The 26,754-nt window shown below is 30.6% G+C and overlaps 3 protein-coding genes across 3 annotated transcripts; 2 read left to right on the top strand and 1 right to left on the bottom strand.

Annotated features, from left to right (window-relative positions):
• The first annotated feature begins 1,995 nt into the window (after positions 1–1,995).
• Positions 1,996–4,383, top strand: LOC107937774 (vacuolar protein 8). The gene has a single exon (XM_016870743.2). It carries the CDS (start codon positions 2,402–2,404, stop codon positions 4,154–4,156), a length of 1,755 nt encoding a protein of 584 aa, XP_016726232.1. The 5' UTR covers positions 1,996–2,401; the 3' UTR covers positions 4,157–4,383.
• Positions 4,384–16,192: 11,809 nt separating this feature from the next.
• Positions 16,193–20,368, top strand: LOC107937779 (sugar carrier protein C). Its single transcript, XM_016870748.2, has 4 exons — positions 16,193–16,527; positions 16,607–16,929; positions 18,358–18,987; positions 19,743–20,368. The coding sequence occupies exons 1-4, from the start codon at positions 16,395–16,397 to the stop codon at positions 20,220–20,222; spliced, it is 1,566 nt and encodes a 521-aa protein (XP_016726237.1). The 5' UTR covers positions 16,193–16,394; the 3' UTR covers positions 20,223–20,368.
• A 2,224-nt stretch (positions 20,369–22,592) lies between these two features.
• On the bottom strand, positions 22,593–26,727 carry LOC107937738 (vesicle-associated protein 4-2). The gene is made up of 7 exons (XM_016870698.2): positions 25,186–26,727; positions 24,276–24,346; positions 24,028–24,109; positions 23,763–23,881; positions 23,142–23,219; positions 22,914–23,033; positions 22,593–22,821 (listed from the first exon to the last, which is right to left on the bottom strand). The coding sequence occupies exons 1-7, from the start codon at positions 25,445–25,447 to the stop codon at positions 22,762–22,764; spliced, it is 792 nt and encodes a 263-aa protein (XP_016726187.1). The 5' UTR covers positions 25,448–26,727; the 3' UTR covers positions 22,593–22,761.
• Between the last annotated feature and the right edge of the window lie 27 nt (positions 26,728–26,754).

Below are 26,754 nucleotides of genomic sequence, written 5' to 3' on the forward strand. Positions count from 1 at the left end.
CTAATTTAATCACTCTTAACCCCTTATACTTTTCAAATTTTGAAATTTTAGCCTTTGACGTGTACAACAACTGTTAAATTCATTTACTTGCTTTTCGTAACTAATATGTAGAAATAACAAGTTAGCATGACATTTCACATGTAATAATATGTTTGCTACATAAGATTTCGGAAAATAGCAAAACTTAATGAATTTAACAATTTCCATTTAGTCGTGATTGGAGACTAAATTTATAACTTATGTATAGTACAAGACTAATGGCAAAATTCAACCTTAAGGTTAACTCACAAATTGGCCTCTGAATTATATCTTTGTTTATTATGGTATTTAAATTATTTTATCCCATTTTGATAGGTAACCTACCATTTTTGTCTTATTTTACCCCAAATTTATTTGCCCATAATAAGGGTGTGCTATGTGTTACTTTTTTATTGACAATCTTTTTTTCTTTATTATAAGGTAAATTGAGACGAAAATGATAATTCAAGCACTAAAACGAGACAAAAAAAAGTACTAAAATGAAAAAGTAGATAAATTTTGGGGACTAACTCTTGACTTAAGCCTTCTCTTGAAGAGGAACTAGGTTGAAAGTGAGTCCTACCTATATATGTATATCTATTAGTTGCCAAAAAGTGGTACGAAACTCAACTTAGAATATCACCTTTAGAAAGTAATTATTGTATTAAATTCAATTTCATCCAATGTTAACAAAATGGGATGGGTTAATATAAGTAAAAAAAGTTAAAAAGGTATGAATGGTATAATTAACATATAATTAAGTAAAGTTGATAATCTTACCATATCTTTTAAAAAATTGTGAGAATCACAATTTCAATCTCGTGAATGTTTATTGTATAAAATTAAAGTTGGAGGGGCTATCTTCCCTAATTCCAACAAACTCAAAGCTATAGCTTTTAGCCACTCTTTTATTCCATAATTATACACCATTCTATTAACAACATCCAACAATTCATCTTACGTTATGATCATATCTGCTCTTTCTAACATAATATCCTCCTCAATCCATAAATGGTAGGATAATGCACCTCAGTACGTTCAAACCCACGTCCTCTTGTATTGACAACAATACCCGCATCAATGGAACTAAAACTCAATCGATATATACATATATATATATATATTTTATAATATTCGGTCTTTAATCATTTAGTCTTGAGTATATATGAATGAACATAACCCTTTTCTAAAATCTCATTTAGATCAAATATTAATAAACTTTATATATAATATATATTGTAATAATGAAGTGGTTGATGTATGATGATAACTAATCCAAGTTTCAATCTCCACAAAACTAAAATTGAGTACTAACTAATGCACCATCTATAAACCTCCACTTAAAATAATTTCAATCTAGAATGATTAAAATTGAAACTTATTCAAATAAGTCACTCAAAATATTTAAATTTGATGATAAAAATTCGAAATGATCTGAACACAAATGATTTAAATTTAAAATGGAATTCGAACCCAAAATTATCTAAATTTGAGATATGTATAGAATAATTGTGAATTTTGTTAAAGAAAGAGGGCTCTAAATTTTTGTTCATGGGTTAATATATCATTTGGTACTTAAATTTAGTTTTAGTATTCAATTTGATACCTGAGATTGGTTTCAATGTTCAAATTAATATCCAAACCAACCAACATCATGTGATCTAATGAATGTTTGACATTTTGCTCTAGTAAGAAAATATAGGTGCTTAATTGAGACAAGAAAAAAAGCTCAGGTATCAAATTGAACATTGAAACCAAACTCAAATACTTAATTGGGACAAAAAAAACTCAAGTATTAGATTGAAGAAAGCTTAGGTTCCAAAGTGAACATTAAAACTAAACCTAAGTATCAAATCCAGACAAAAAATAATTTACGTACCAAATTAAATATTGAGGCAAAACTTAGATACCAAATTGTATATTAACTCTTTTTATGGGAATTAGGCATTTATCAATTTTTGGTAATAGATGTTGGATTTTGCTTACCATTCTTTACTGCCCTTCTCAATATCTACAGAAGATTTTACTAGATTTTCTCTTTTATTATGTCCAGATATAAGAACTCATAGCTACTCAATGCAAATATAAAATCCATTGATGTACATCAGAAGAGATAAAAAGCTTTTCAATTCCTTGTTTCCTTCATCTCCTTCATCACACTTTTTTTTTGCCTTTAAATCATCTTCATCTCCATCCTATTGACTTTGTTCATCTCCATCCTATTGACTTTGTCACTTTAAACCCCCCATTTCAGTTTCATCTGCAAAAACAAAAAGATAAAACTCCATAGATACGCAGGTTGTATTCCTTCCTTTGATTCCTTTCTTAAAAGCCTAAAATGGGGTTGGTTTAATGTTAGTGATACAATCTAAAACAAACAAAAATGGGAGAAAAAGAGAAACCAAAGCAGCAACAGCAACAACAAAGCTCAGCTGAATCTTTCGAAGCAATGAAATCCAGTCTCAGTCAAGTTATTGAGGGTATATCTTTCTTGATTTCTCTTTCTCATTGCATCAGAGTTTTCACTGTTAAATGGCAACTTATTCGAAAGAAGCTAGAAGAGTTAAGTTCTGGGTTACTGGCGATTGAAAACTGTGGTTCAAGTTCTGCTCAAAACATAGAGGTCTTTTCTGGGTTGGTTCCTTCCATTTTAGTCACCGTAAACGAATGTCACCGTCTCGCAAGAGCATGTGTGGATCTTTCTTATAGTGGGAAACTCTTGATGCAAAGCTACCTCGATGTAATACTTGCTAAATTCGACAACTATGTGAAGGATCTTTCTGGGTTTTACACTACTGGGATTTTAAGCCATGGTTTCGCCATTGTCGTTTCAAGGCCCGGTGTTACTGCTTCCAAAGATGACATGAGGTTTTACATAAGGGATTTGTTAACAAGAATGAAGATTGGGGATACAGAGATGAAAAAACAAGCATTGGGTAATTTATATCAAGTTTTGGCTGAAGATGAGAGGTATGTTAAACTTATAATAGAAATTGGTGATATTGTGAATGTTTTAGTACAGTTTCTTGATTCCCCAGAGGTAGAGATTCAACGAGAAGCTTCTAAGATTGTGAATTTGATCTCTGGGTTTGATTTATATAAAGGTTTTTTGGTTAAAGCTGGGATTATTGGTCCTTTAGTTCGGATTTTGGAGACTGGGAATGATTTGGGTAAAGAAGGAGCTGTTAAATGTGTGCAAAAATTGACTGTTAATGCTGATAATGCATGGTCTGTTTCAGCTCATGGTGGAGTGACTGCTCTGTTGAAAATATGTTCTAATGGTGATTTTGGTGGTGAATTGATCGGTCCTGCTTGTGGGGTGTTGAGGAATCTTGTTGGTGTTGAAGAAATTAAGAGATTCATGGTTGAAGAAGGAGCTATATCAACATTCATCAAGCTTGTAACATCAAGGGAAGACCTTGTGCAGATCAATTCAATGGAGTTCCTTCAAAATATAGCTTCTGGGGATGAATCCCTTACTCGAATCGTTGTTAAAGAAGGTGGGATTCGTGCGTTGATACACGTTTTGGATCCGAAATCGACCGTCTCTTCAAAAACAAGAGAAATAGCATTAAGGACGATCGAAGATCTCTGCTTTTCATCGCAAAACTGCATCAACATGTTGATGAACGACGGGTTCATCGATAGACTGTTGTTCTTCCTTCGCAATGGCGAGGTTTCGGTTCAAGAATCAACTCTAAAAGTGACATCCAGGCTTTGTTGTGCATCAGAAGAGGCTAAGAAAGCAATGGGGGATGCCGGTTTCATCCCCGAGCTCGTGAAACTGCTCGATGCGAAGTCATACGAAGTAAGTTCCATAGCAACCACAACACTTCATAGCTTGGTCTCAATTCCAAAAAACCGAAAACAGTTCATCCAAGACGACCGAAACATAGGCTGCCTCCTCCAATCACTTGACCGAGACGAAGCCATTTCAGGTAACAACAAAAAGCTCTTGCTCTCTATACTAATATCATTAACAAGCTGCAATAATGGTAGAAGAAAAATTGCCAGCTCTGGTTATCTAAAGAACATAGAAAAACTTGCTGAAGCTGAAGTTTATGATGCCAAAAGACTTGTTAGGAAGCTGTCTAGCAATCGATTTCGTAGCATGCTGAGTGGATTATGGCATTATTGAATGTAGTTTCTATTTACTGTATATCTATATAAGTGTTTTTGGCCTAATCTTTGATTCACTTGAAATGTTCATTGTGTCCAACAGCTTTTTTTGTGTGTTTAATTTGTAATAAGTAGGAATCTTAATAAAAAAGCTGTTCTTACAGATTTTGATCCTTTGTAAAGTTAGGCATTGTTGTTTGGAGTTACAGTTTCATATGTTGAGAACAAATAAAATACTATAAAGAAGATGCAATTGTAGTTATTTTAGTTAATATATGTATATGTAGATTTCTTTTGGAAGCATCTGTAGGTAAAAATAACTTGGAGTCCCTTGTACTAAGAGTCGGATTGCATTTTGCCCCTATACTCAAAAAATGGGCAAACCAATCCATGTAGGTTAGATCAAAGAGTAAATTGGTCATTTTGTTAAAAATTTCATCCGAATCTACTGTTAAAAGTGGTCCCTATACGTTAACATAAGGTGCATGTGACATATCACGTGTCACTGTTTGGTTATTTAGTCAGCGATGTCAGTTTTTAACAGTAGAAATGAATGGAATTTTTATACAAAGGACTAGTTAGTTCTTTGATCTAATGTATAAGGATTAATTTACCCATTTCTTTAGTAGAGGGTAAAATGTAATCTCACACCAAATACAGGGATATCCATAGTATTTTTACCAACATTTATCTGTTTGCTGCACATGGGGAAGGCTGGAACTCCTAATCAAGCTTTTATCATTATGGGACAAAGACGAAAGGGATAGATGAAAGTTCTAGGCTCTATATTTCATATTCTTGCTTGTCTTATTGCCAACGTTGTCTTATTTGCTTGTCTTATTGCTAATATCGATCTCGTCCATCAATCAACCCTCAACTCAATAGGAAAATTGTCGAAGTAAAACACTTTTAATTTTATTATTTTAACCGAAGTTTCGTTTGTTTTTTATCTCAATTTTTTTACATAATTTTATTTTCATCTTTTTATGGTTTAATTCTGAATTTCATCTTTTTACTTTTACTTTATGAAAATTGTTATTAAAATTTTAACTAAATTTTCCTAAAAAATAGTTTTAAATTTTAAATATGGGAGGAAGTGTGAATTAATATAAAATCGATTTAATTAGTTAAAAATCATTTGAATCGAATTTAAACTAATTTAAATATTTAATTTTGTTCTTATAATTTATAACATGACTGTTTATGTTTATATTTATATTATTATTTATTTATGTTTATTAATCTCTTTCCGATTTTTTTCGATATTTTTATTTTGTGATGGTTAATCCGATGATTGAATTGAAAATTGTTGATAAGATCAATTTGACCATAATCTGATTCTTACAGCATTAATTCACCCGCAAAGGCCTTTGTTTCTTATTTATATTGGCTTTTATACTTAGCACAAGATTACGATGAGATTTCGCTTCAGTTTAGGAATGCTTCTTAAAAGTGCTTTTGGGGAGGAAAAAAACATTTCTGGAGGAGTTGAAAATCCTTCTCTTAAAAAGCAACTTATTCAGAAATACTTTTGTTCCAAAAGTACTTCTTAGAAACGATAATAAACCGACCCTTAAACATTACATAAAAATTATAAGTGAAGCAATAAAATATTTATGTTTAAAATTTCAATTAACATCAATTTTGAATTCCATCCTTGGATCCACTTGAAAAACTTGGACTAGGTGTAATTGGTACTCCATATTTAATTTCAACCAAGCTCAATAATCCTTTGACTTTAGGCCCCTAAAGTATTTGGGTCCTAGCAAACCAACCATTTCTCAGATGAGGCAATTTTACATGTGTGAGACCCATTCTTTGATTGTGAGATGTATCCAAATATAATGAAATTATAATATAAGAAGAAGAAGTTCAACTTTTAGATTAAATATATTTATAGATTGAACTATCATTCAAGTTCCAATGGGGAATTCAAAAATATTTTACGGGATCGAAATTTAATTATAATTTTTTTAACAATTAAAGTGTAATTTTATCTCATATATGCATATATATTATTTTATAATTCCATTGTTTAAAAAAAAATCAAATAGAAAATTTTATTTTGAAGGTCAAAATGCAATATATAAAAATTTTTAATTTCATTATATATGAAAGAATTAAAAAAACAATTATCTAACTTTTTTGGGGTAAAGGCCTCTTTCCTACCCCATTATATTTGCCTTTAATGTAAACTAGGTAGTATATATAAAACATATTATCGAATAAATATAAAGGGTTATTATGCTATGCTCCAATTTTGAATATTGAAATCTCATCTTAGTTCATTGTCTAATTTCAGTGGCGAAGTCAGAGAGTTGGTAAGGGCCTCGGCTCCCTAAAACGGAAAATTTTTCATTTAGATTCCTTTATAATTTATAAAATTTTAAATTAGTAACGGTAAAATTTCACTTTGCCCCTCAAAAATAATAAAAAATTAATTTAATACTTTAAAATTTATAAAGATATAGACTATCAAAATGGTAAAATTATATTTTTACTATTGTAAAAATATACAATTTAATTCTGCCGTGAAATTTTCTTTTAGCTTCACCCTTGTCTAACTTCTTTATTTTAGGTTTGTCAATATTTTTAAACATCAAAAAGTCTTTTAAATTTAAATAAATCATTTGGTGAATAAAATATCTAAAGCTACCCCATAACACATGCATACACATACACATACACATACTCGTCGGTGATGGATCATTATTTGTAGGAATGTGCAATAGCATGTGCAAAATGAGGGAATGTGCAAAAGGAAAAGAAAAAACCTATAAGTATTTTTGCTATCTTGCTTTTAATATCTCTCTCTTCATTTATCCTTAATGGTATAGCTGTCCTTTTCTTTTTCTTCAAGTAAATAAAATAAATGTTAAATTCTGCTTTTAGTCTCTGCACTTTGCAAAAGTTATGGATTTAGTCCTTGTATTTCTCAGATTTTGAAAAATTTTAGTCCTAACCCAGACTGTAGCAGTTAAATTTGTTTGGTTAAATTCTGCTATTAGTCTTGTACTATGCGCACAGTTGTAGATTTAGTTCATTTTCTCCAATTGGATCATTCTAAGTCTTTATATTTTTCGGATTTTGAAATTTCAATATTAATGCAAATGAGAGTCGATAATTCATTAATTGGATTTTTAGTGAATAATATGTAGGAATAATAAGTTGACATGATATTACACATATGATAATTGGTTTAGCGACTCAGATTTTGGAAATATTAGAATTTTTCTTAATGAATTTAACAATTATTGTTTAATGGGCACTCAAATTTTAAAAATTACCAAATATAAAAATTAATCCATTAAATTTAAAAATTATTGCTTGTTACCTTCATGGAATCTTTACAACTTGTTGATTGATTAAATTAAACAGAGAATAACTCGAAAAAAATGAAACTTTGTAAGTGAAAAAATGGATACAAAAACAACAAGTTGATCATATAGGGAACACAATTTTTTTTTTGTTTGATTGACTGTCAATGTGCTGTAAAAGATTCATGGTCAAACATAGAGTAAAAAGGGATCAATTTGAAGTAGAGGCGAAATGATAATTTTTTTTTAGAAAGTTGGAATTAAGTTGTAAACGTTTACAAGAGTTAAAATGTAATTTCATTATTTTAATAGTTTATATCTTTTTATTTTTTATACACGAGTTTAACTTCAATATTCAATTTGGTACTCAAATCAAACAATATTATGTGGCTCGGTGAATATTTGAATGGTGTGTTTTAATAATAAAAAAACATAGGTACTTAATTGGAAGGAAAAACTCAGCTATCAAATTGACAAAGCTCAAGTACCAAATTGAGAATTGAATCCAAACTCAATGTTATAATATACGTCGATATATGGCAGTAGGAATGGTCGCAAAACAATAAGAAAGAAAAATAAGAACACACAAATTTTACATATATAATCCTTATCGAGAAAAACCACGGGCAGAAGAGGAGAAATTCACTAATATTGAAAAACAACAATACAAGAGGTTTGCGGCTATGCGAAGTTTTTAAGGGTTAAACAACCCGTCTAATAGAAGTATATTTTTATATGGACTTAACTTGTGCAAAAAGGTTCGTACCGTGGGGGCTCTATTATCAAATGGACCTCGAACCTTCGCCCCCATAGATCCCCAATTTTGCCTTTCTATTTTATTTCTTTAACAAGTGAGTTGCACATCTAACTTTTCAAGCCAGATCAAACGGGATTCGGGTCATACAACTCTAACACTCAGGTACCAAATAGTATAATAATTCTTTATATATATACAATTGTTAGATTTCTTAAGGGTCAACATATCATTTGGTACTTGAATTTGGTATCCATAACAAATGGCATCATATCACTCAATGAATATTTCACATGTATGCTTTGGTAAAGAAATGTAGGTACTTAATTGGGACAAAAAATCTAGTATCGAGAATTGAACACCAAACTCCAGTGCTTAATTAGGATAAAAAAAAATTAAAGTATCAAATTGAAAAAAAAAACTATGATACCAAATTGAATATTAAAACCAAACTCAAGTAGAAAATTGAGACAAAAAAATTCAAGCGAGTAATTAAACATTGAAACTAAACTCAAATACCAAATAATATATCAACCCTTTACATAATAATTGCTAGATTTCTTAGAACTTGTAACTTCATTACACATATCAATTTTTATTTGAAATCGAAAATTCAATTTGATCCATTTGAATTTAAATTCAGTCTAATCTAATTCAATCACAAAAATTAACAGTTCAAACCTATTCAACTTGAACTCAAATTAACTTGAATTCAAAATGATCCGAATATGAAATAATCTTAACAAGTAACTCGAAATACTCAGAACATGGAGGAACTCGAAATGATCCAAACATATAATGATTCGATTCAAAATGATCCGAATATGAAATAATCTTAACAAGTAACTCGAAATACCCAGAACATGGAGGAACTCAAAATGATCCAAACATATAATGATTCGACTTGAATAATATGAACATCAAACGTAAATGACCCAAACTAAAAACCCAAAATTGATTTAAACTTAAAATAACTCAATTTGAATTATTTAAAAATTTTAAACCCAAATTAATTCGAACCGGATTAATACTACTCAAAATCAATATAACTTGCTAAACTTATAGGTTTATGCAAGCCTCATCACACATTATTCAGATGATTAAAATTATAAACAACTTGCAAGCACAAGATATTCATACATCACACGTCTTATACGTCTTATGATAGACTTCTTTTTTTTTTTTTTGGGGGGGGGGTGTTATATGATAAAGGAATAATTTATAAATGGGACAACTCAAATCTCAAATTTATTGAATGAGTGATTATATGAATTAATTAAGCTTCGGTTCCAATTTTTTAAATATATATATGCATGAACCATGGATGACCAGTTTGTTTACAAAAACGATGGAAGGAAAGCATGAGTTTTGCAATTTGGTCCTATCCTTTCCGTAAACAAAATGGGGACCATATGTTTCTATTTGTAATTATCCTTCCTTCCAAAAACAGTCGTTAATTAACGAATTATTAGTTTTTTTAATACATTAATTCAATAATAAATGTATTTTGTTTCTAAATATTTTATAATATTTATTGAGCTCGTGTTAAATTTGGAGTCAAGTCAAGTTGAACTCTTAAATGGGGTAAAACCTTTTTAGCATTATTTTTTTCATTCACAAGCTTCGAACTCAAAATCTTAAATGGATATAATTGTTTTCGTATGCATAAAAAAACCAATCGTCTTGGGAAAACATAAACCTATATGTTGTTTGTTTTGCTTAAAACCGAGAAAATTTGCCATCTTATATTTAATATTGGCATAATGCTAAATTTAGCTCTACATTTCCATCTTTTGTTAATTTGATCCTTATTATTATTTTTAGTTAAATTTGACTCTCAACATTTCAAAAAGAATCAAATCACATTTTTTTTAAACAAAAATATTGACTAAAACATTAAGTTTTTAGCAATGTTGACATAGCAGCCCTCATAACAATCCATGTATACTTCATGTAGACATACCACGTAAACAAATAATTTAGAAATTGTAAAAATAAAATTATAAAAAAATATAAAAGAAATCTTAATTTTTTTAAAAAATAAAAATAAAGCATGAAGTACATATGAATTGTCATGCATGTTACCATATTTAAAATTTTAATGTTTATGGTCAAACAATAATTTGACTCTTTTTGAAAAGCTTATCGTCAAATTCGAATTTTTTAAAAAAATTGAGAACCAAATTTAATGGAAAGAAATAATGATCAAATTGACAAAAAATATAAACATTGAGAACTAAATTTAACATCATACATTTAATATTGATAACTCATATCAAGCTTAGATTAAACCTGAAGTCAAACCAAATTGTACTCTCAAACGAAGATGATGTTTTTTCAAACTTGAATCTAAAATCTTATTTAAAAAAATATTTAATTTCTTACAACTTGATCCAACATATTAAGTTTATTTTCATATCTTAAAAAACCTAATTTAACCCATCTGCTCACTCATTTTTCCTAAAACCAAGAAAAGTTGGCATCATAAGTTTATATAAAAATAAAAAACTTGAGCCTGACCCGCCTGTATTAAAATTTTTTATATAAAAATAAATTTAAAAATATAATACATCAAATACATTAAAAACATTAAAATAAACATTTTCCAACAACTTGACAATAAATTACAAAAAATCTTTATACTTAAATAATATTAAGATAGGTGCAACTTAACAAGCAAATGCCTTTAAAATAGTAACAAAATTAACAATAAAACTCGAGAAGACTATTCGAAATCTTAATCAGTGGTCGAGGGTTCGATCCTATGGAACAATTTTAAAACTCATGGCCTGCATCTACCCCCTTAATGGGCCTACATAATGCAGAGGATTAGTTATTGGGTTTGCTCCAGTAGATACCTTAAGAAATAAATAAATAAATAAACAATGAAACAAGAGTTATATAATATCCAAAAAATAACAACAAAAAATAGTAATATAATAGTGAAATTGTAGTAAAACAGTGGAAAAATAGCAGCAAAACAACAACAGTTTTTTCTTTTTGCAAATTTGGGCTGGGTCTGGACCAAAAAAACTTACCCGAGGCCCAACTCGTTTTGTAAACGGGTCTTATTTTTTTACCCATGCCCATTTTTTAAGTCTATGTTTTGCTCAAACCCTCTCACTTTTCGAATGGACCTCCAAGTCGGGCCAGGTCTACACCTCAATCACCATCTACTTTTCTTTTATTTTAAAAAAAATCTATTTCATTTGGAGTGGATTAATTCGAAATCCATCAAACCTGTTGAATTTTACCCTCCCTACTTTTTAATATAGATTCTTTTGTGTTAGAATAAGTCAACGTTTTAATTGGAATAAATAATAATATTAGAATTATAAACCGTTATAAAAATAAATAATTACAAAGCTATGTGAAATTAAACTAAATTCCAAATCTGAATATAGGATGGGAACAATGACATGACCAAATATTTAATTTGTATTCCAAAATGGAGCAAATTGGATGTTCATACGACAATTTCCATATAATTGGAGTTAATTGACAGCTGAATGAGTTTAGTTGTAGGATAAAAGGCAAAAAAGGTTAAGCAAATCAAAGCAACCGGCAAGGCAAGGCAATGGCTATCGTCTTTATTACGAAAAGAATATATGAATATCATGTTATATTACACGCCAATGATAATCGTAAGAATGATCGCAAAACAGTAAAAAAAAAATTTATCAGGAAAAATTATAAAAAGAGGAGGAGAAATTTATTAATATTTAAAAAAATAATATAAGAGATTTGCCACTATGCGTGGTTTTTCTTTAATCAACCTTTAATGAACGAAGTACAGTTATAGATTTCTAATTTTATTTCTTTATTTTATTTTTTTAACAAGTGAGTTACGCTTAAAACTTTTTAAACTGATAGTAGAAACCAAGACTTAAAAAAGTTAAAAAAGAGAAAAAAGAAAAATAAATAAACGAAGGCATGGTGTTGACAATTGAGAAAGACTAGTGGAATAAAAAAGCCAGCCCATACTTTAATGGCAGCCAGATATTAAACCCCATTCTCATTATTTAATTATTATTATTGAAAGTTGACTTTGAAAATATCAATTATGGGATGGTATTAAATTTGTAAATAGTTGTTGACTTTGGACTTTGTTGCGCCCCTCCTTTTTTCTATCCTTCTTATCCCTGTGATACTTATTAAATAACACACTCTTTTTCGATTCATAAGAACAGATATTTTCTTTAGAATTCAATAAAAATATAATAAAATTTTTGAATGTTTATAAATTTGGAGAAATAGATGTTTGTTTTATCAACAAAAGATTAAAAGAAATTCTCGTATAATTGAACTAAGTTCGAATTTTGAAATCGTTATTATTGGAAGGGCAATATTAAATACTATTCTCGATACATCAATACCAATTGAAGTCCACACAAATTCATAAATGGTTCCCTAAAGTCTTCCAATTTGCATTGACTTGACTCACTCATTTATTTTTGCTTTTTTATGTTTCAAGTTTATTTAAAATAAAATTCGTGACACTCTTAGAGTGAGTTTAGATGGGTGGGACGTTTACCTGCGATTAGTGTAAAAATAGTGGTAATGGTGAGATTAGATACTATAATACTGTAGTATGAGACAAAAATTAAACTAAATACACTGCACTGAATCATTTATCCAAACTTACACATTGAGGGTGCAATTGGAAGAATGAAATGGCAATCATAAAGGTTTAGAAAGTTTTAAGTCAAGCCACTAGTTTGGGCAATCCAATGTTTTTGGTCACATTGGTTTTATGCTTTGAGTTATAATAAAGTTAAGTTTGGAAATTTTGTAATTTTATGTTAAAGTTTAATCTTACATGGTTATCTTTTAAATTTATTTTGGTTAGTTAGTTAATTAGAAGGGTGATACTAAGGGGCTGGCAGGAGTTCGAGTTTCTTCTAAATTGAAAAAATATCGTATTGTCTCTTTTATATTTTATAAACTTATAAATCAATAAATAGTTAAATTGCATTTTGATCCTTTCAAAATGATAAAATTTTAATTCAATTCTTTAAAAATTATAAAAATATAAACTAATATATGATGAAATTTCATTTTAGCTTTAAAAAATACATAATTTGATTTCGACCTCTAAAAATAATTTCTGGGTTTGTCCCTGTTAATTCAACTGAGTTGAATTGATTATTGAATTTAATTCTTATAATAATTGATTTTATCAGAACTCAGAAAAAGAACAATCAGTCCCAACAAAAATCTAAAGTGGGAAAGCTACTTCCAATTTTCATTGGGGAATAAGTTCTCTATGGACTTTGTTTTACTTTAGTGACTCTGAAAAGATGTAGCCATGTAAAAGCAACAGAAATTTCCACACTGATTTGTAAGAACACATCACCATTGTGGTGAGAAAAAAGAAACCCAAGAAAATGATTTCTTGACTTTGGAGACATCATGGCTTAATGCAAAGACTTTGAAGTCAATACTTATCCACCACTCAAACAACCCCAACCTTCAAACTTAATTTACTTTTAATTTTATATGTAAGGAAAAAATAAATTCATTCTAAATATTATGATATTAACCACTTTAAAATATCATTACATAATTTAATTTCGTAGAATTTTTATGAAAGCATTTCATTTGCTTCTCTTCGATGGAAGTTTTATTTTCCCAGAATGTACCCTAATTTTTTGCCTAATTCTTCTTCTAATGAACCATTCAACCTCTGATCAAAAAGATATATCTTAGTTATATTTCATCTCTTCAACAAGTTTGGTAATGAGCATAATGGCCCTATTGTTCCGATGGAGAGAAAAACCTATGATTAACTTTTCAAGAAATTTCCAAACGAACAATTTCAACGAAATATTTCAATTTCTTATTTTATTATGTTCAACTCTATGTAACAACATGATTTATCATTACAAATTTTTAATAAAATGCATAACAACTAAACAAGTTGTTGTTGAACGTTAAAATATTAGCAACAACTTTAAAATGTTGGTATGTAATTTACTTTCATGCTTATTCGTTGCAATGGCACGATTTGTTGTTAAATGTTAAAATATTAACAACCACCTTAAAATGTTGTTTATGTAATCTAATTTTATGCTTGTTCATTGCAATGACACGATCTGCACGTTGTTGCAAATCCTTAATCAAATTTGTAACAACAAAACAAGTTGTTAAATGTTAAAATATTAGCAACAACCTTAAAATGTCGTTACATAATTTAATTTTCTACTTATTAACAGCAATAACACGATTTATCATTAAACGTTAAAATATTAGCAACAACCTTAAAATGACATTATATACTTTAAAATTTTTATTTACTGATCGCAACAACACAATTTTTCGTTATGAATTCTTAACAAAACCAGCTGTTATTAAACATTAAAATATTAAGCATTAGTATATCCATTTGTTGCTTGTTGTGACTTTGATTTGAAGGCATTCTAATGTCACGTTTTATTGGCTTTGATGATACTAAATCCAAACATTATCCAAATTCCAATAAGGCTAAATTTCAATTAATTTGGTGGGGAGACTCTAATTTTTTTTCCTACTCGGAATGTTGAATGACATCATACGTGTTTGGATTTCATCCTTTTTTTCCCAACTGCCGTTCATCGATTGCAATTCAGAATCGACTGGAATATCGGTTTGAAGAAATATATCAGATTGATTAATTCAAGAATCGATACAAATCGGTTAAATTAGATTAAAAACCAATTGAATTGAACAGTTGAACCGATTTTTTTTATAATTTATTTAATTGAATGAAATAAACCAACTGATAGTCTAACTCATTCAACCATCAATCCAATTTTAAAATTACTTAATCATTAGAGTTTAAACTCTAATATAATTCTTCAATGAATTTATTAAAAGAAAAAGTCGCTTTTGAAACTTTGTTACCACATGGAAGCATTAATATTGTCCAATTAAGAACCAAATTTTGATTTGCCCGTTTCGCTCCTATTTTGTTTGTATGAGGTCAAATTTTGGTTTTAGTTTTTTTTTATTAGTGCGACTCGAATTTAAATTATATTTGAGGGAATGAATACTGAATACGTTAACCATCACGTCAATATATGCAGTTAACATTATTGACTATTTTGCTTTAAAATTTTTATGTGAATTTTTCTTAAAAACAATATGATGTGTTAACTCTTAAAATAAGAGGATAAACACGCTTTAACTCATTTGAACTCACGTTCTCTCGCGCTAACAACAATCTCATTGTTAATCTAGTTGAGACTCAATCAACCATTTAAAATAGTTAACAAGATTAATTATTTGAATTAACTAATGAAATTATAAAGTAGATGTTAAAATTATATTATATGCACTAAATTCTAAATTTAAGTATGATAGAAAAACTAAAATTATAATTTGAGGTCTAAATTAAAACCTTTAGTGATGGATTCACCTGAACCTTAATTTAAACTATATTAATATGAAAAATATTACTCAAGTTGTTTATATTATTACAAATAGAATGAAAATTAGGGTAAACTATAAAAATAGTTATTTTTGTTTGCCTCAGATTACATTTCAGTCACTTATGCTTGAAATGTTACGTTTTAATAACTTATGTTATCATTTTGTTATGAAGTGGTCACTCTACTGTTAAACTCTGTTACCTCCCTAACGGCAGTCCTACATGGCAATCCAAATAAGTTTTAAATGCCAACTTGGGTGTCCAGTTGCTGAGATGAATATAGGTATTTGATTAAATGAATTTAATTTGGACTGCTACGTAGGATAGCTGTTAGGGAGGTAATAGAGCTTAACGGTGGAGTGACAACTTTGTAACAAAACGATAACGTGACTAAGACGTAGCATTTCAAATATAAGTGACTAAAATGTAATTTGAAGCAAATAAAAGGGACTATTTTTGTAATTTAGGTAATTTGTTGTGAAAATAAAAATTTTATCTGTCTACAGCTCAAGTCTTCTCCATATACCATACATAACAAATAATATATATACATACATATATACATACATATACATGTTTATACATATATATATGGATCTTTCTAATTTCTCTATATAAACAACCAGCATGCTGTTCTAAAAACTCTTATCTTCTCTTTGGCTTTTACACCATTCCTACAGTTCCTTGATTCCTTCTTTGTATTAATCGCCGCTTCCAATCCTATATATTTCTCTCTTCTTTTTTCTTCACCATTGAAGTAAAATAAAGCTAAAAGAAAATGCCTGCTGTAGGAGGAATCGGGCCGGGTACCGGCAAGGAATACCCGGGTAACCTCACCCCATACGTCCTTGTCACCTGTATTGTTGCAGCTATGGGGGGTTTGATTTTCGGCTACGATATTGGAATCTCAGGTAGTAATATTTCAAACAAAAATAAAAATAAAAAGCTTTTTTCACGTAGAAATTAATGGGGTTTTGGGTTTGGTTATAGGTGGGGTGACGACGATGACGCCATTTTTGCAGAAATTTTTTCCAAGTGTATGGAGGAAAAAGGAAGCGGACAAGACGAAGAACCAGTACTGTCAGTACGACAGCCAAACGTTGACGATGTTCACGTCGTCCTTGTATTTGGCGGCTCTTTTGGCTTCGTTGGTGGCGTCCACCGTCACACGAAAGCTGGGAAGGAAACTGTCCATGCTTTTCGGTGGTTTGCTTTTCTTCGCCGGAGCTTTAATCAATGGCTTTGCTAAAGCAGTTTGGATGTTGATCGTCGGTCGGATATTACTCGGGTTTGGTGTCGGGTTCGCTAATCAGGTAACTAATCGGGTTTCAGCTCTCAGTCTTCGTATCTTTTTATTAGAATTATAAATATTTGGAGCGAAAATGTAAATTTACCCTTATACTAATTTACGTTTTTATAATTTTTTAAGGGACCCGTAAAGTAAATTTCACATTTTAAGGGACACTTTTACGATTTTCAAAAAGATTAAATTAAAATTATAGTATTTTTGAGTCAATTTTTTCGTATTTAATATTTTTAATTTAGATTTTATTTCAAAATAAAAGGTTGATTCCAATCTCTTTTTCAGTTGATCCACGGTACATACTTTTAATACAACAGACAATTATTAACCTTCGGAAAATGACAAGAAAACATGTCTTTTGCTAAATTGTTTTTGCGTCATTCCAAATATTAGCTTTATAAAAATCGATTTAATCTTAAATTTATTGACATCAGTATTATTATTAATATAAAAAATATAAATTTAAATACATTAGATCGTATATTATTCTTTTATTTACGAATTAAAATTAGGTCCGAATTGAATGTAATTATGGAATTGATGTTTATGTTTTATTATTACATATGGATGTGCTTTGTTTTTCTTTGCGTGACATCTAATTGCACTAAATTTTTTGGCTAAAGTTTACGTCTTGATGGAACGGCCGTTGAATATAAAAATAATAATTGAAATTAGAATCCTTCTTTTTCTATATAAAATATTAAAATGTCTTGTTTTCCTACAAGCGTGACTTCGATGGGTTGAAATGTAAATTAATTTCTGTTTTTTCTTTTCTATATATATAATCCAATATAAGAAAAAACATTAACAACTTGACAATGTCATGTGGTCCCTCCCTTAGGTTTTTTTTAATATAGATTTTAATTTTTATAAGTATTTTAAAAATAATTAAATACTTGTCGATTAAGTCTCAATTAGACTGACATTGACATTGTTGTTAATGAAAGAAAATGTGGACTCGAACGCGTTGAAATGCATCATTCTCCTATTTATGGGTTAAGAGTAGTTTTAGACATTATGTCAAAAATAACAGATATAATTAAAATATATAACGAAATTCTTAAAAAATTAGAAAAAAATAACTCTCGTGATTTAGTCAATGGTACCAAAGAAACTAGATAATTTACATTTTAGATCATTTTATTTGGTGTAAAATTTATAAAATCACAAGGTAATATAATGGTAAAATTATATTTTAATTCTTCAAAAAATTATTATTTATTACCAATCCTTTTTAAACGATTTTTTAACTTGTCTTTACATATTGGTCACAAATCTTTAATTTTTATTAAATTACATCATTAATTTATTAATTATAAGAATTTAAAGATATAATTGGTTGAAACTAAGAATTGCGATTTACAAATTCAGGGATCTAAAATGTAAATTACCTGATTTCCATTTTAAAACTTGACATTGGTTTTGTAAATTATTACAGTCTGTGCCACTCTACCTTTCGGAAATGGCGCCATACAGATACAGAGGAGCATTGAACATAGGCTTCCAATTATCAATTACGGTCGGTATCCTCATTGCCAACGTGCTGAACTATTTCTTCAACAAGATCGAAGGCGGCTGGGGGTGGCGGCTGAGCTTAGGCGGCGCGATGGTTCCCGCCTTGATCATCACCGTTGGCTCTTTAATCCTCCCCGATACACCCAATTCCATGATCGAACGTGGCCAAACCGAGGAAGCCAAGGCCAAGCTCAAGAGGATCCGTGGTGTTGACGATGTCGACGAAGAATTCAGGGACCTCGTAGCCGCCAGCGATGCGTCGAAACTCGTCGAACACCCGTGGGGGAACTTGTTGCAAAGGAAGTATAGGCCTCATTTAACGATGGCTATCCTCATTCCTTTTTTTCAACAATTGACTGGAATCAATGTGATTATGTTTTATGCTCCCGTTTTGTTCAACACCATCGGTTTCAAAGACGATGCTGCCCTCATGTCCGCTGTAATTACCGGTGCCGTTAACGTCGGTGCAACGTTGGTTTCGATATATGGAGTTGATAAGTGGGGACGGAGATTCCTTTTCCTAGAGGGTGGAGTTCAAATGTTGATCTGCCAGGTACTTTTGAGATTTTTCTTAACCTTGAAAACTATTCCCATTTCAACCGAGTTAATTTAAAATTTTAAAATTTTGAGTTAATTCAATTTAAGTCAATTTTAAATTTGGATCATAGAATCGTCTTAAATTTTGAGTTCTAATCGTTGTTTCGGATTTAAGTTATTTTAAATTCAGGTTATTCAGATTAGAGGTTTGAGCTTCTTGAATCATGTCATTATATGTTCACATTATTTCGAGTTCTGGTCAATTCAAGTTTAATTTATTTCAATTACTTTTTGGTCGCTTTAAGTTCATATAATTCCAAGTTACAATAAATTTCAAGTTGAGATTATTTTAGGCTCAAGGTCATTTTGGTTTTAGTTGCTTTAGGTTCAGGTTGTTGGGTTTAAGGGTTTGGTTTTTTAGTTTTGATCAGATTTAAATCAATTCGAGTTACTTGTTCAGGCCACTTCGAATTCAACTCATTTTTGGGTTGTTTTAGGTTTAAGTTGTTGGAATTGAGGCTCTGATTTTTCGAGTTTTGGTCAATTCAAGTTTAAGTCAATTCAAGTCACTTGTTTGAACTATTTCAAATTCAACTAATTTTTGAGTTTGGGATTATTTTGAGTTGAATTTGAATTGCTTGAGTTTGAGTTATTGATTTTATATAATTAAATTGAGTTGAATTGAATTTCGACTAAAAATTTACACGTTTATTAAAAACCAATGTTAGTAACAATTGGTGCTAAAATGTGCTACCTTCGCTGCTTTTTCAGGCAGTTGTGGCAGCTTGCATTGGTGCTAGGTTTGGGACCAACGGTGACCCTGGTGACTTACCCAAATGGTATGCCGTTGTAGTGGTGCTTTTCATTTGCATTTACGTGGCCGGGTTTGCCTGGTCATGGGGACCCCTCGGATGGTTGGTACCTAGTGAAATTTTCCCATTAGAAATCCGATCGGCTGCGCAAAGTATCAACGTCTCCGTCAACATGCTTTTCACGTTTGCGGTGGCTCAAGTGTTCTTAACCATGCTTTGCCACTTGAAATTCGGGCTTTTCCTCTTCTTCGCTTTCTTCGTGCTAATAATGTCAATATTCGTGTACTTCTTCTTACCTGAAACAAAGGGTATCCCGATCGAAGAAATGAACCGAGTATGGAAAACACATTGGTACTGGTCCCGATTCGTCGAAGACCTGGATTACCCCAATGGAGGCATGGAGATGAGCAAGGGAGGGCAAGGTCCAAAAAATGTGTAATTCCCCTTTGATCGATTGCCTTCTCATTTCAAATTTTAGCTTTTGGTTGCTTGTGTAGTACATATGTTATTGATTTCATAAATGTTGTTCACCTTATTGAAGTATAAACATATTATAGATGAAATTGAAAACAAAACCTTGATTTATCAGAATGTTACACAAGCAAAATGAAAAATAAGTGGTTAAATTCTAATTTTGGTCCCTCTAATATGCTCAAATTTAAAATTTAGCCTTTACCCTTTAATTATGTTATAATGATGCTTATAAAAAACTTCGCTAATTAATACAATATCATTATAAGTAGCCTCAATTTTGTGGCTAATTAATTGAGACGAATTAATGAGGGAATTGGGCATGATTTGTTTGTCAATTTCTTCACGGTCTTTCACTGAAGCAGCACAGGAGAATCGCATGGCACTATGCCATTTATTATTTTGTGGAAAGGCAATCTTTTTCTATGTCCCAAAATATCAGACCCTTTTTAAGTGACTTTTATTTTATTTTAAGGTAAATCACAACGGAAATTATTAAACTATTATTAAATTTATATTTTAATTATTTAAGTTTAAAAATGTATAAAATGATCATTTAACTATTCGAAAGTTTTCATTTAAGTGACTGAATTATTTAAAATTTTTTATTTAAGCTTTTTTTTTAAGTCCGGTTAACAAAATCCAAGTGATGGTTCAACGACCGGTAGATGGACCAGTACCCATCGATGAGTAGAAGAATATACCTTGAATCCAAGTCAACCTGATGATTAGTCTCGAAGATCGGAGAAGAAAGATGTTTGGATTTTGAGTTGCAAATTCGTGATGTTCAAAATTGTTTCATGAAAAAAATTGAATTATAAAAGAGAAAGGGAAAAATAATTTTCAATTGGTGCAGGCGGTGCCAATGGAAATGACTATACAATAGCGATTTTAATAGTCCAATGACTTAAATTAAAACTTTTGAATAGTTCAATGATAATTTTATAATTTTTTGAAATTAAGTGACCAAAACATAAATTTACTAATAATTTAGTAAACTCTTAAACTTACATGATATGTATATAATGTGTTATGTTAATTATGAGATGTGGTGTGGTTGTTGCTTACCTTATTTCTTAATCATGAGGTCAAGGTTTGATTGTAACCCATGAAAATAAAATATATTTAATAGCCAACCGTTTATCTTTTTGGAGTGCACCTACGGCAAGGGAATCAGTCACTACTACTAGTGGTGCATATCTTGCTTTGGACCAAAAGAAATGCATTATGTAAATTGTATTTAGACATGCGGGTTGAGTTTGGATCCAAATCAATTCGGATTTTAAAATTTGTCATTTTTGTTCATGGCAAAGTTAGAGATTTTTGGGTAAAAAAGTGTTATGTTATAATTGTTTGGAGGCAAAAATTAAAATTTTACCACTATACTAATTAATAATTTTACAATTTTTAATTGAACTCTAAAGTAAGTGTACCATTTTTTTTGTTGGGTTTTCTATTCAAATCAATCTCAAGTTTAATGTTATTTTGAGTTGAATCATTCTGAATTTTGGTTACTTCAAGTTCCCGTCATTTCGGATTACTAGTTTGAATCATTTTAGATTCAAGTCATTTTAAGTCGGATTATTTCAAGTTCAGATTATTTTGGGTTCAATCAATTCGAATTTGAATCGAAAAAATTCAAATTATTAACTTTTTATAATCAAATTAGAATGGATCAACTTTGGATTCGAGTTGGTTGAATCATGTTCTTGAGATTCGATCAGAACTTATAGCTCTATAATTATTGAATTTTAACTTTTTCAATTTTTTTTGGTAACAAGAAAAAAGAGAACAACAATCAAGACGAAGTTGATAATCATGGCAATATTAACTTGAGTCACTGAAGACCCCAAACCATGACAACGTGCTCCATGTTAACTTGGCAAACCACAAACATACTGCCTGTGCCTAGTCTTTTAAATCAAGATGTAGATTAGATTTTGTTGAACAAATTCTTATCAGTGTCAAACTCCATTGCACGTTAGAACAAGGTATGGGCATTCAGCTACTATGAAATTTCTTATCGAGTCTCGCACAGAAATTACTGACGCAGTTAAGCAGATGCTCAGACATTAATCAGGGGGCGGAGCCGGTGAGATAGGCACACGGACCTTAGCCTCTAAAAAATGGTAAGATTGGAATTAGATCCCTAAAATTTAGTCACTCAAAAACTTATAATTTAATTCTAACTCCTTGAATTTTTTTTTTGGATTCGCCCGGTGATTAACAATGATATGGGGCAATGGAGAACAGTTGCATTCCCTTGGGAAGCAAAAAAATCGCAATCACTTATCTACAAAAGCCAGATGGTTGCTAGTAGAGTTTTTCTAGTTACCAATTACAGAAAATTCAGCTCACTTTTATATATATATATAATAATAACATCGAAAGATATCGAGTTTCCGACCATTCTTCCAGATGAAACACGTTACATGAAAAGATTTTAGGGGCATACGCAAAGAGATGAATATATAGAATTACAATGACATGATAAAGCAATTACCGGTTTAAACCGAGTCTACACCTTCAACCTGTTGCCGAGCAAGGTATCGTTCTCTTCGCTCTTTCTGGAGAATAGAAATAGACAGTAATTTGAATAATGCATGTCATACAAGTAAAAAAAAACATATATATGAGAAAAGAAGAAGAAGAAACTTACCCATTCGTCTACGACGAGTCCTTCCCCGATAATCTTTGGACCTGCATCCTCTGCAGGCTTTTTGCGTGCCTCGAGTTCAGCATCGGCATCGGCTAATTGGCGTTTCAGTTTTTCCAGAGCCTTCATAAAGTCAAGAAGCACAAACCATAAAGATTTAGGTAAGTTATTATGTTCGCAACAATCTTGATGTGCAAATGTATAAGATGGTATGCTGCTAATAGTACTTACAGGACAAGGACGGCCAGGATCGAGAAAAACGACTCGTAGTATTTGCTCTATTGCCACTTGATCCTTCAGATCATCGAACTGCAAAAACCGGTCACCTAAGATTAATTACACCGTAAGTTGAAATGTGCCCGACTTTATAAAGGGGAAGAAAAGTTCAGATAGGTGGAAAAGCAATCAATAGAGCATCTAACAAGGGCAGCCAGACAACTCCAAAAATGGTTGAAAGAAACCATGCAAGCCTATATCAAAATGGGGCTAAAATCGGCTTTGAACAAGAGGTTCTCGTCCCATCAGGTATCAAAATCCAGCATACGTCACATTCAGAAGTCAATTTACAGCAAGACCAGGACATCTTGATGACAAAAGAAAACACGGCCCCATAGCACAGTAATTTAATTATGTTACAGAGTGCAGACAGTACTTATAATGTAATACATTATCCTATCAAGCCAATTATTAGCAGAACATTAACCATAAACTAAATATTATATGCATCAACAGAATTCAACTTTATTCATCATAAGATCACCAGCATCTAAATGCAATCAAATTAAAAAAAGTCTCTTTTTCTTTGTGAATCATATAAAAACACAATAGTTTTATAGGAGAAATTCGACGCACCAGCTCAGATACATAGTCCATTGGACCTTTCACCTTGAGACTCATGATTTTGAACTTAACTTTGCGCTTTTGATCCATTGGTTTTTCATTGTTCTCTGGAGGCTCTACAAACTTGAACACTAACAGATCCATTCGAAACACGAAACGAAATTCATAAGAATCTTTCAGAAGACATGAACAACGTTCAAGACATATATTCGTGCAAAATACATAACACGGACAAGAACTACTAAACGAAAACGTGCAAGCATGAAGAAACACTTACCCGTTGCTATGATGCCCTCACCGGGGGCAAGGATCGCACCCGGAGGGCGCATGAAACAACTCTTTGGTGCTGTTGTTTGAAACTAAATTAACCAACAGAAACAAAAATGGCTAGCTCGTTACAAAATTCATCAAAGCGATGCCACATTTAACTATTAACAGAATAAGAAAGACAAATACAAGGCAGTGATGAAGATGAAATGCTTCAAAGGTTTAAGTTTTTTAAGTTTTAAATTTAAAGGAGTGTACCTTGAAAGCTGCATATGACTTGCTAGTGTTTTTTATCCTCACCGCGCTCCTCACCTGTTTGCCAGGTTCATCTTGAGAACAGAAAACAAAACAAAAATACTCAATCAAGAATAATTATTTTACATAATAACAAGGGTTAATTGCGTTAAACAACCTCAAACTACGACCCAAGTTTTTAAAACTAGTCCCTAAATTTCAAAATGGTCTAATCGAGTCCTATCATATCAATTAAGTACTTTTATCAGCCTAAATATTAACTTGGGTATTAAAGACCAATTCAAATCTGACATGAAGCGAAACATGTAGAACATACTGGAAGCACATGTATGGTGATTGCAAGAACAACTTAAATATGTCGTGTTAAAAAATAATTATTCTAAATATTAGTGACACTTTTGATTCAAATTGTGCATGTGATAGCTATATACGTGTTTTAAATATATTCTATTTCATATTCATACTGACATTTAACATCTAAATTTACAATTAGGATAATGGAAAGATCTAACTAATATAATGGTTATACTTTTAGAATATTACGAAGTTTAAATACCAATTTAAAATCTGGAGGATAGTTTGGGACCTTTGGTGAAATTAACCAGCTTTTAAAAATAAATCAAATAGGAAATTAAATGAACCGCATCAAAAATTATTTCTAGCCAATTAGCCATATTCATTTCGCAGTAATTTTTTTTAAAAAAATTCAAATAATTATCAGCAAACTTAAATTTCTTTAAAAAAAAACTAAAACTATAAAATATATTCTGCCTTTTACCAGCTACTTTAATTAATCGACAATCTGAACTCTTAAATACTTGTTGATTTTACTGTAAATTTCCAAAAAAAGCATAGTTTTGTGTTTAGATTTAAGCAAACAAAAGTTTTTTTTTTTTTTTTAAAAGGAACTTACATGGAAAATAGAGTTTATTGGCGGGATCAAGTTTCAGGCGACGCCGAGTCGGCAAAAGCGACTTCGCAACGGCAGAAACCGAATTGGCAGAGGCATGACGGTTCGATCCTTCGTTCTGAGGTTGAGTTTCAGCGTATAGATTCGACGACAAGGAAGAAGACGACGTCGTACCGGTAGCGTTCCCGGTTTGCCGAAATGGCAGCTTGAAAAACCCCCAAACTCTAACATCGGACTGTGACTTGTGCTCAGCTCCTATCGCCATCTCGCACTTTCACCAACAAGCGTAAATACGGCACCGTTTTTTACGTTTGAATGGAGAGACTCGTGAAAAAAGAAACAGAAGGGGTAGAGAAGACGGGATTTCAAAGCATGGATTGAACTGTATTTAAGTGGTGAGAATTTGAAGTCCGCTTTAACTTTCCACACACAGCTTGATTAGCGGGGGGTGAAGATACAAAGTTCAAAACGACGCAGCTTTAGTCTGCAGCCTTCACCTGTTCTTCCGCATTTTTACTGTTTTTCAACGACGACTTTATGAAATCAAAATCCACCTTTACTACAGATTGAGTTTATGGGAAAGCAAAAGTAGGTGAGATTTTTTGGTTAAAATCTGCCACAAGTCCCTGTACGTCCGAAAATTTAAAATTTAATCTCTATACTTTAATTTCACAGAATTTACTCCTTTTAATTTTCATATTTCAAAATTCAAGTTTAACTTTTTAACACTATTAAAACTTTTTTTTTGTTAATTCAAGTTAATTACAAAGTCGTTTTTTAATTACATGGCTATCAAGTGATTTTTTATTTTAAAAACGTCACAGCAACAAATTTAACAAAAGAAATGTAGTTGGATTTAAATTTTGAAATCTGAAAAATAGAAGAACTAAATTTCATGAGATAAAAATAAAAAAAAAGGGACATATGGAATATTTTTAACATTTTTAATTAAATTGGATTGGAATAACGTCTAGATTTAATGGGATTTTCACAAATTCCGACTGTATTTTCTTACAAGACGATGGAACAAATATTCTATGGATTTTCGTAATTGAATATTCAACATTATTAATGAACCAAAAAGAAAAATATTCAACATTTGAATTATTCAATAATGATATCCTAGAAATTGCATGCTCGTGGTTGATGCTATTTTAGTCATTAGTTAGGGGTAAATTGTAGTATGATGGGTTAATTAAAAAAAAGTTACAATTTGATAATTTAATTATTTGAAAGTTTTTAATTAAGTCCTTAAATATTTAAAAGTTTTTATTTAAATTATTAGGTTGTTAAGTTTTTTTTTTAATTTCACCAACAAACTTCAAGATTCGATAATTGATTTAATGAATCAATACCCACCAATGAGTAAAAGAACATACCTTAAATCCAAGTCGATCTGATTGTCGGTGCCAAAGATTAAAGAAAAAAATTGTTTGAATTTTAGTTCACATTTTAGTGACGTCTAAAACTATTTCAATAAAATTGATTAAAATGTAGTAGAGGAGTGAAAAAAAAAGCTTTCAATGCAAGCAATTCGAACAAATAAAATCATATGACATCGATTTTAACAAA

This window comes from Gossypium hirsutum, chromosome D10, assembly GCF_007990345.1.
Source record: "Gossypium hirsutum isolate 1008001.06 chromosome D10, Gossypium_hirsutum_v2.1, whole genome shotgun sequence".
In the NCBI taxonomy this organism is placed as follows: domain Eukaryota; kingdom Viridiplantae; phylum Streptophyta; class Magnoliopsida; order Malvales; family Malvaceae; genus Gossypium; species Gossypium hirsutum.

Coding starts and splice junctions, on each gene's coding strand:
- LOC107937774 (XM_016870743.2), top strand. CDS start 2,402: ATGGGAGAAAAAGAGAAACCAAAGCAGCAACAGCAACAACAAAGCTCA.
- LOC107937779 (XM_016870748.2), top strand. CDS start 16,395: ATGCCTGCTGTAGGAGGAATCGGGCCGGGTACCGGCAAGGAATACCCG. Junction 16,528..16,606: donor CTACGATATTGGAATCTCAG/GTAGTAATATTT, acceptor GTTTGGTTATAG/GTGGGGTGACGACGATGACG. Junction 18,988..19,742: donor TTCAAATGTTGATCTGCCAG/GTACTTTTGAGA, acceptor CTGCTTTTTCAG/GCAGTTGTGGCAGCTTGCAT.
- LOC107937738 (XM_016870698.2), bottom strand. CDS start 25,447: ATGGCGATAGGAGCTGAGCACAAGTCACAGTCCGATGTTAGAGTTTGG. Junction 24,347..25,185: donor CAATAAACTCTATTTTCCAT/GTAAGTTCCTTT, acceptor TCTGTTCTCAAG/ATGAACCTGGCAAACAGGTG. Junction 23,034..23,141: donor ATCCTGGCCGTCCTTGTCCT/GTAAGTACTATT, acceptor GACTTTATGAAG/GCTCTGGAAAAACTGAAACG.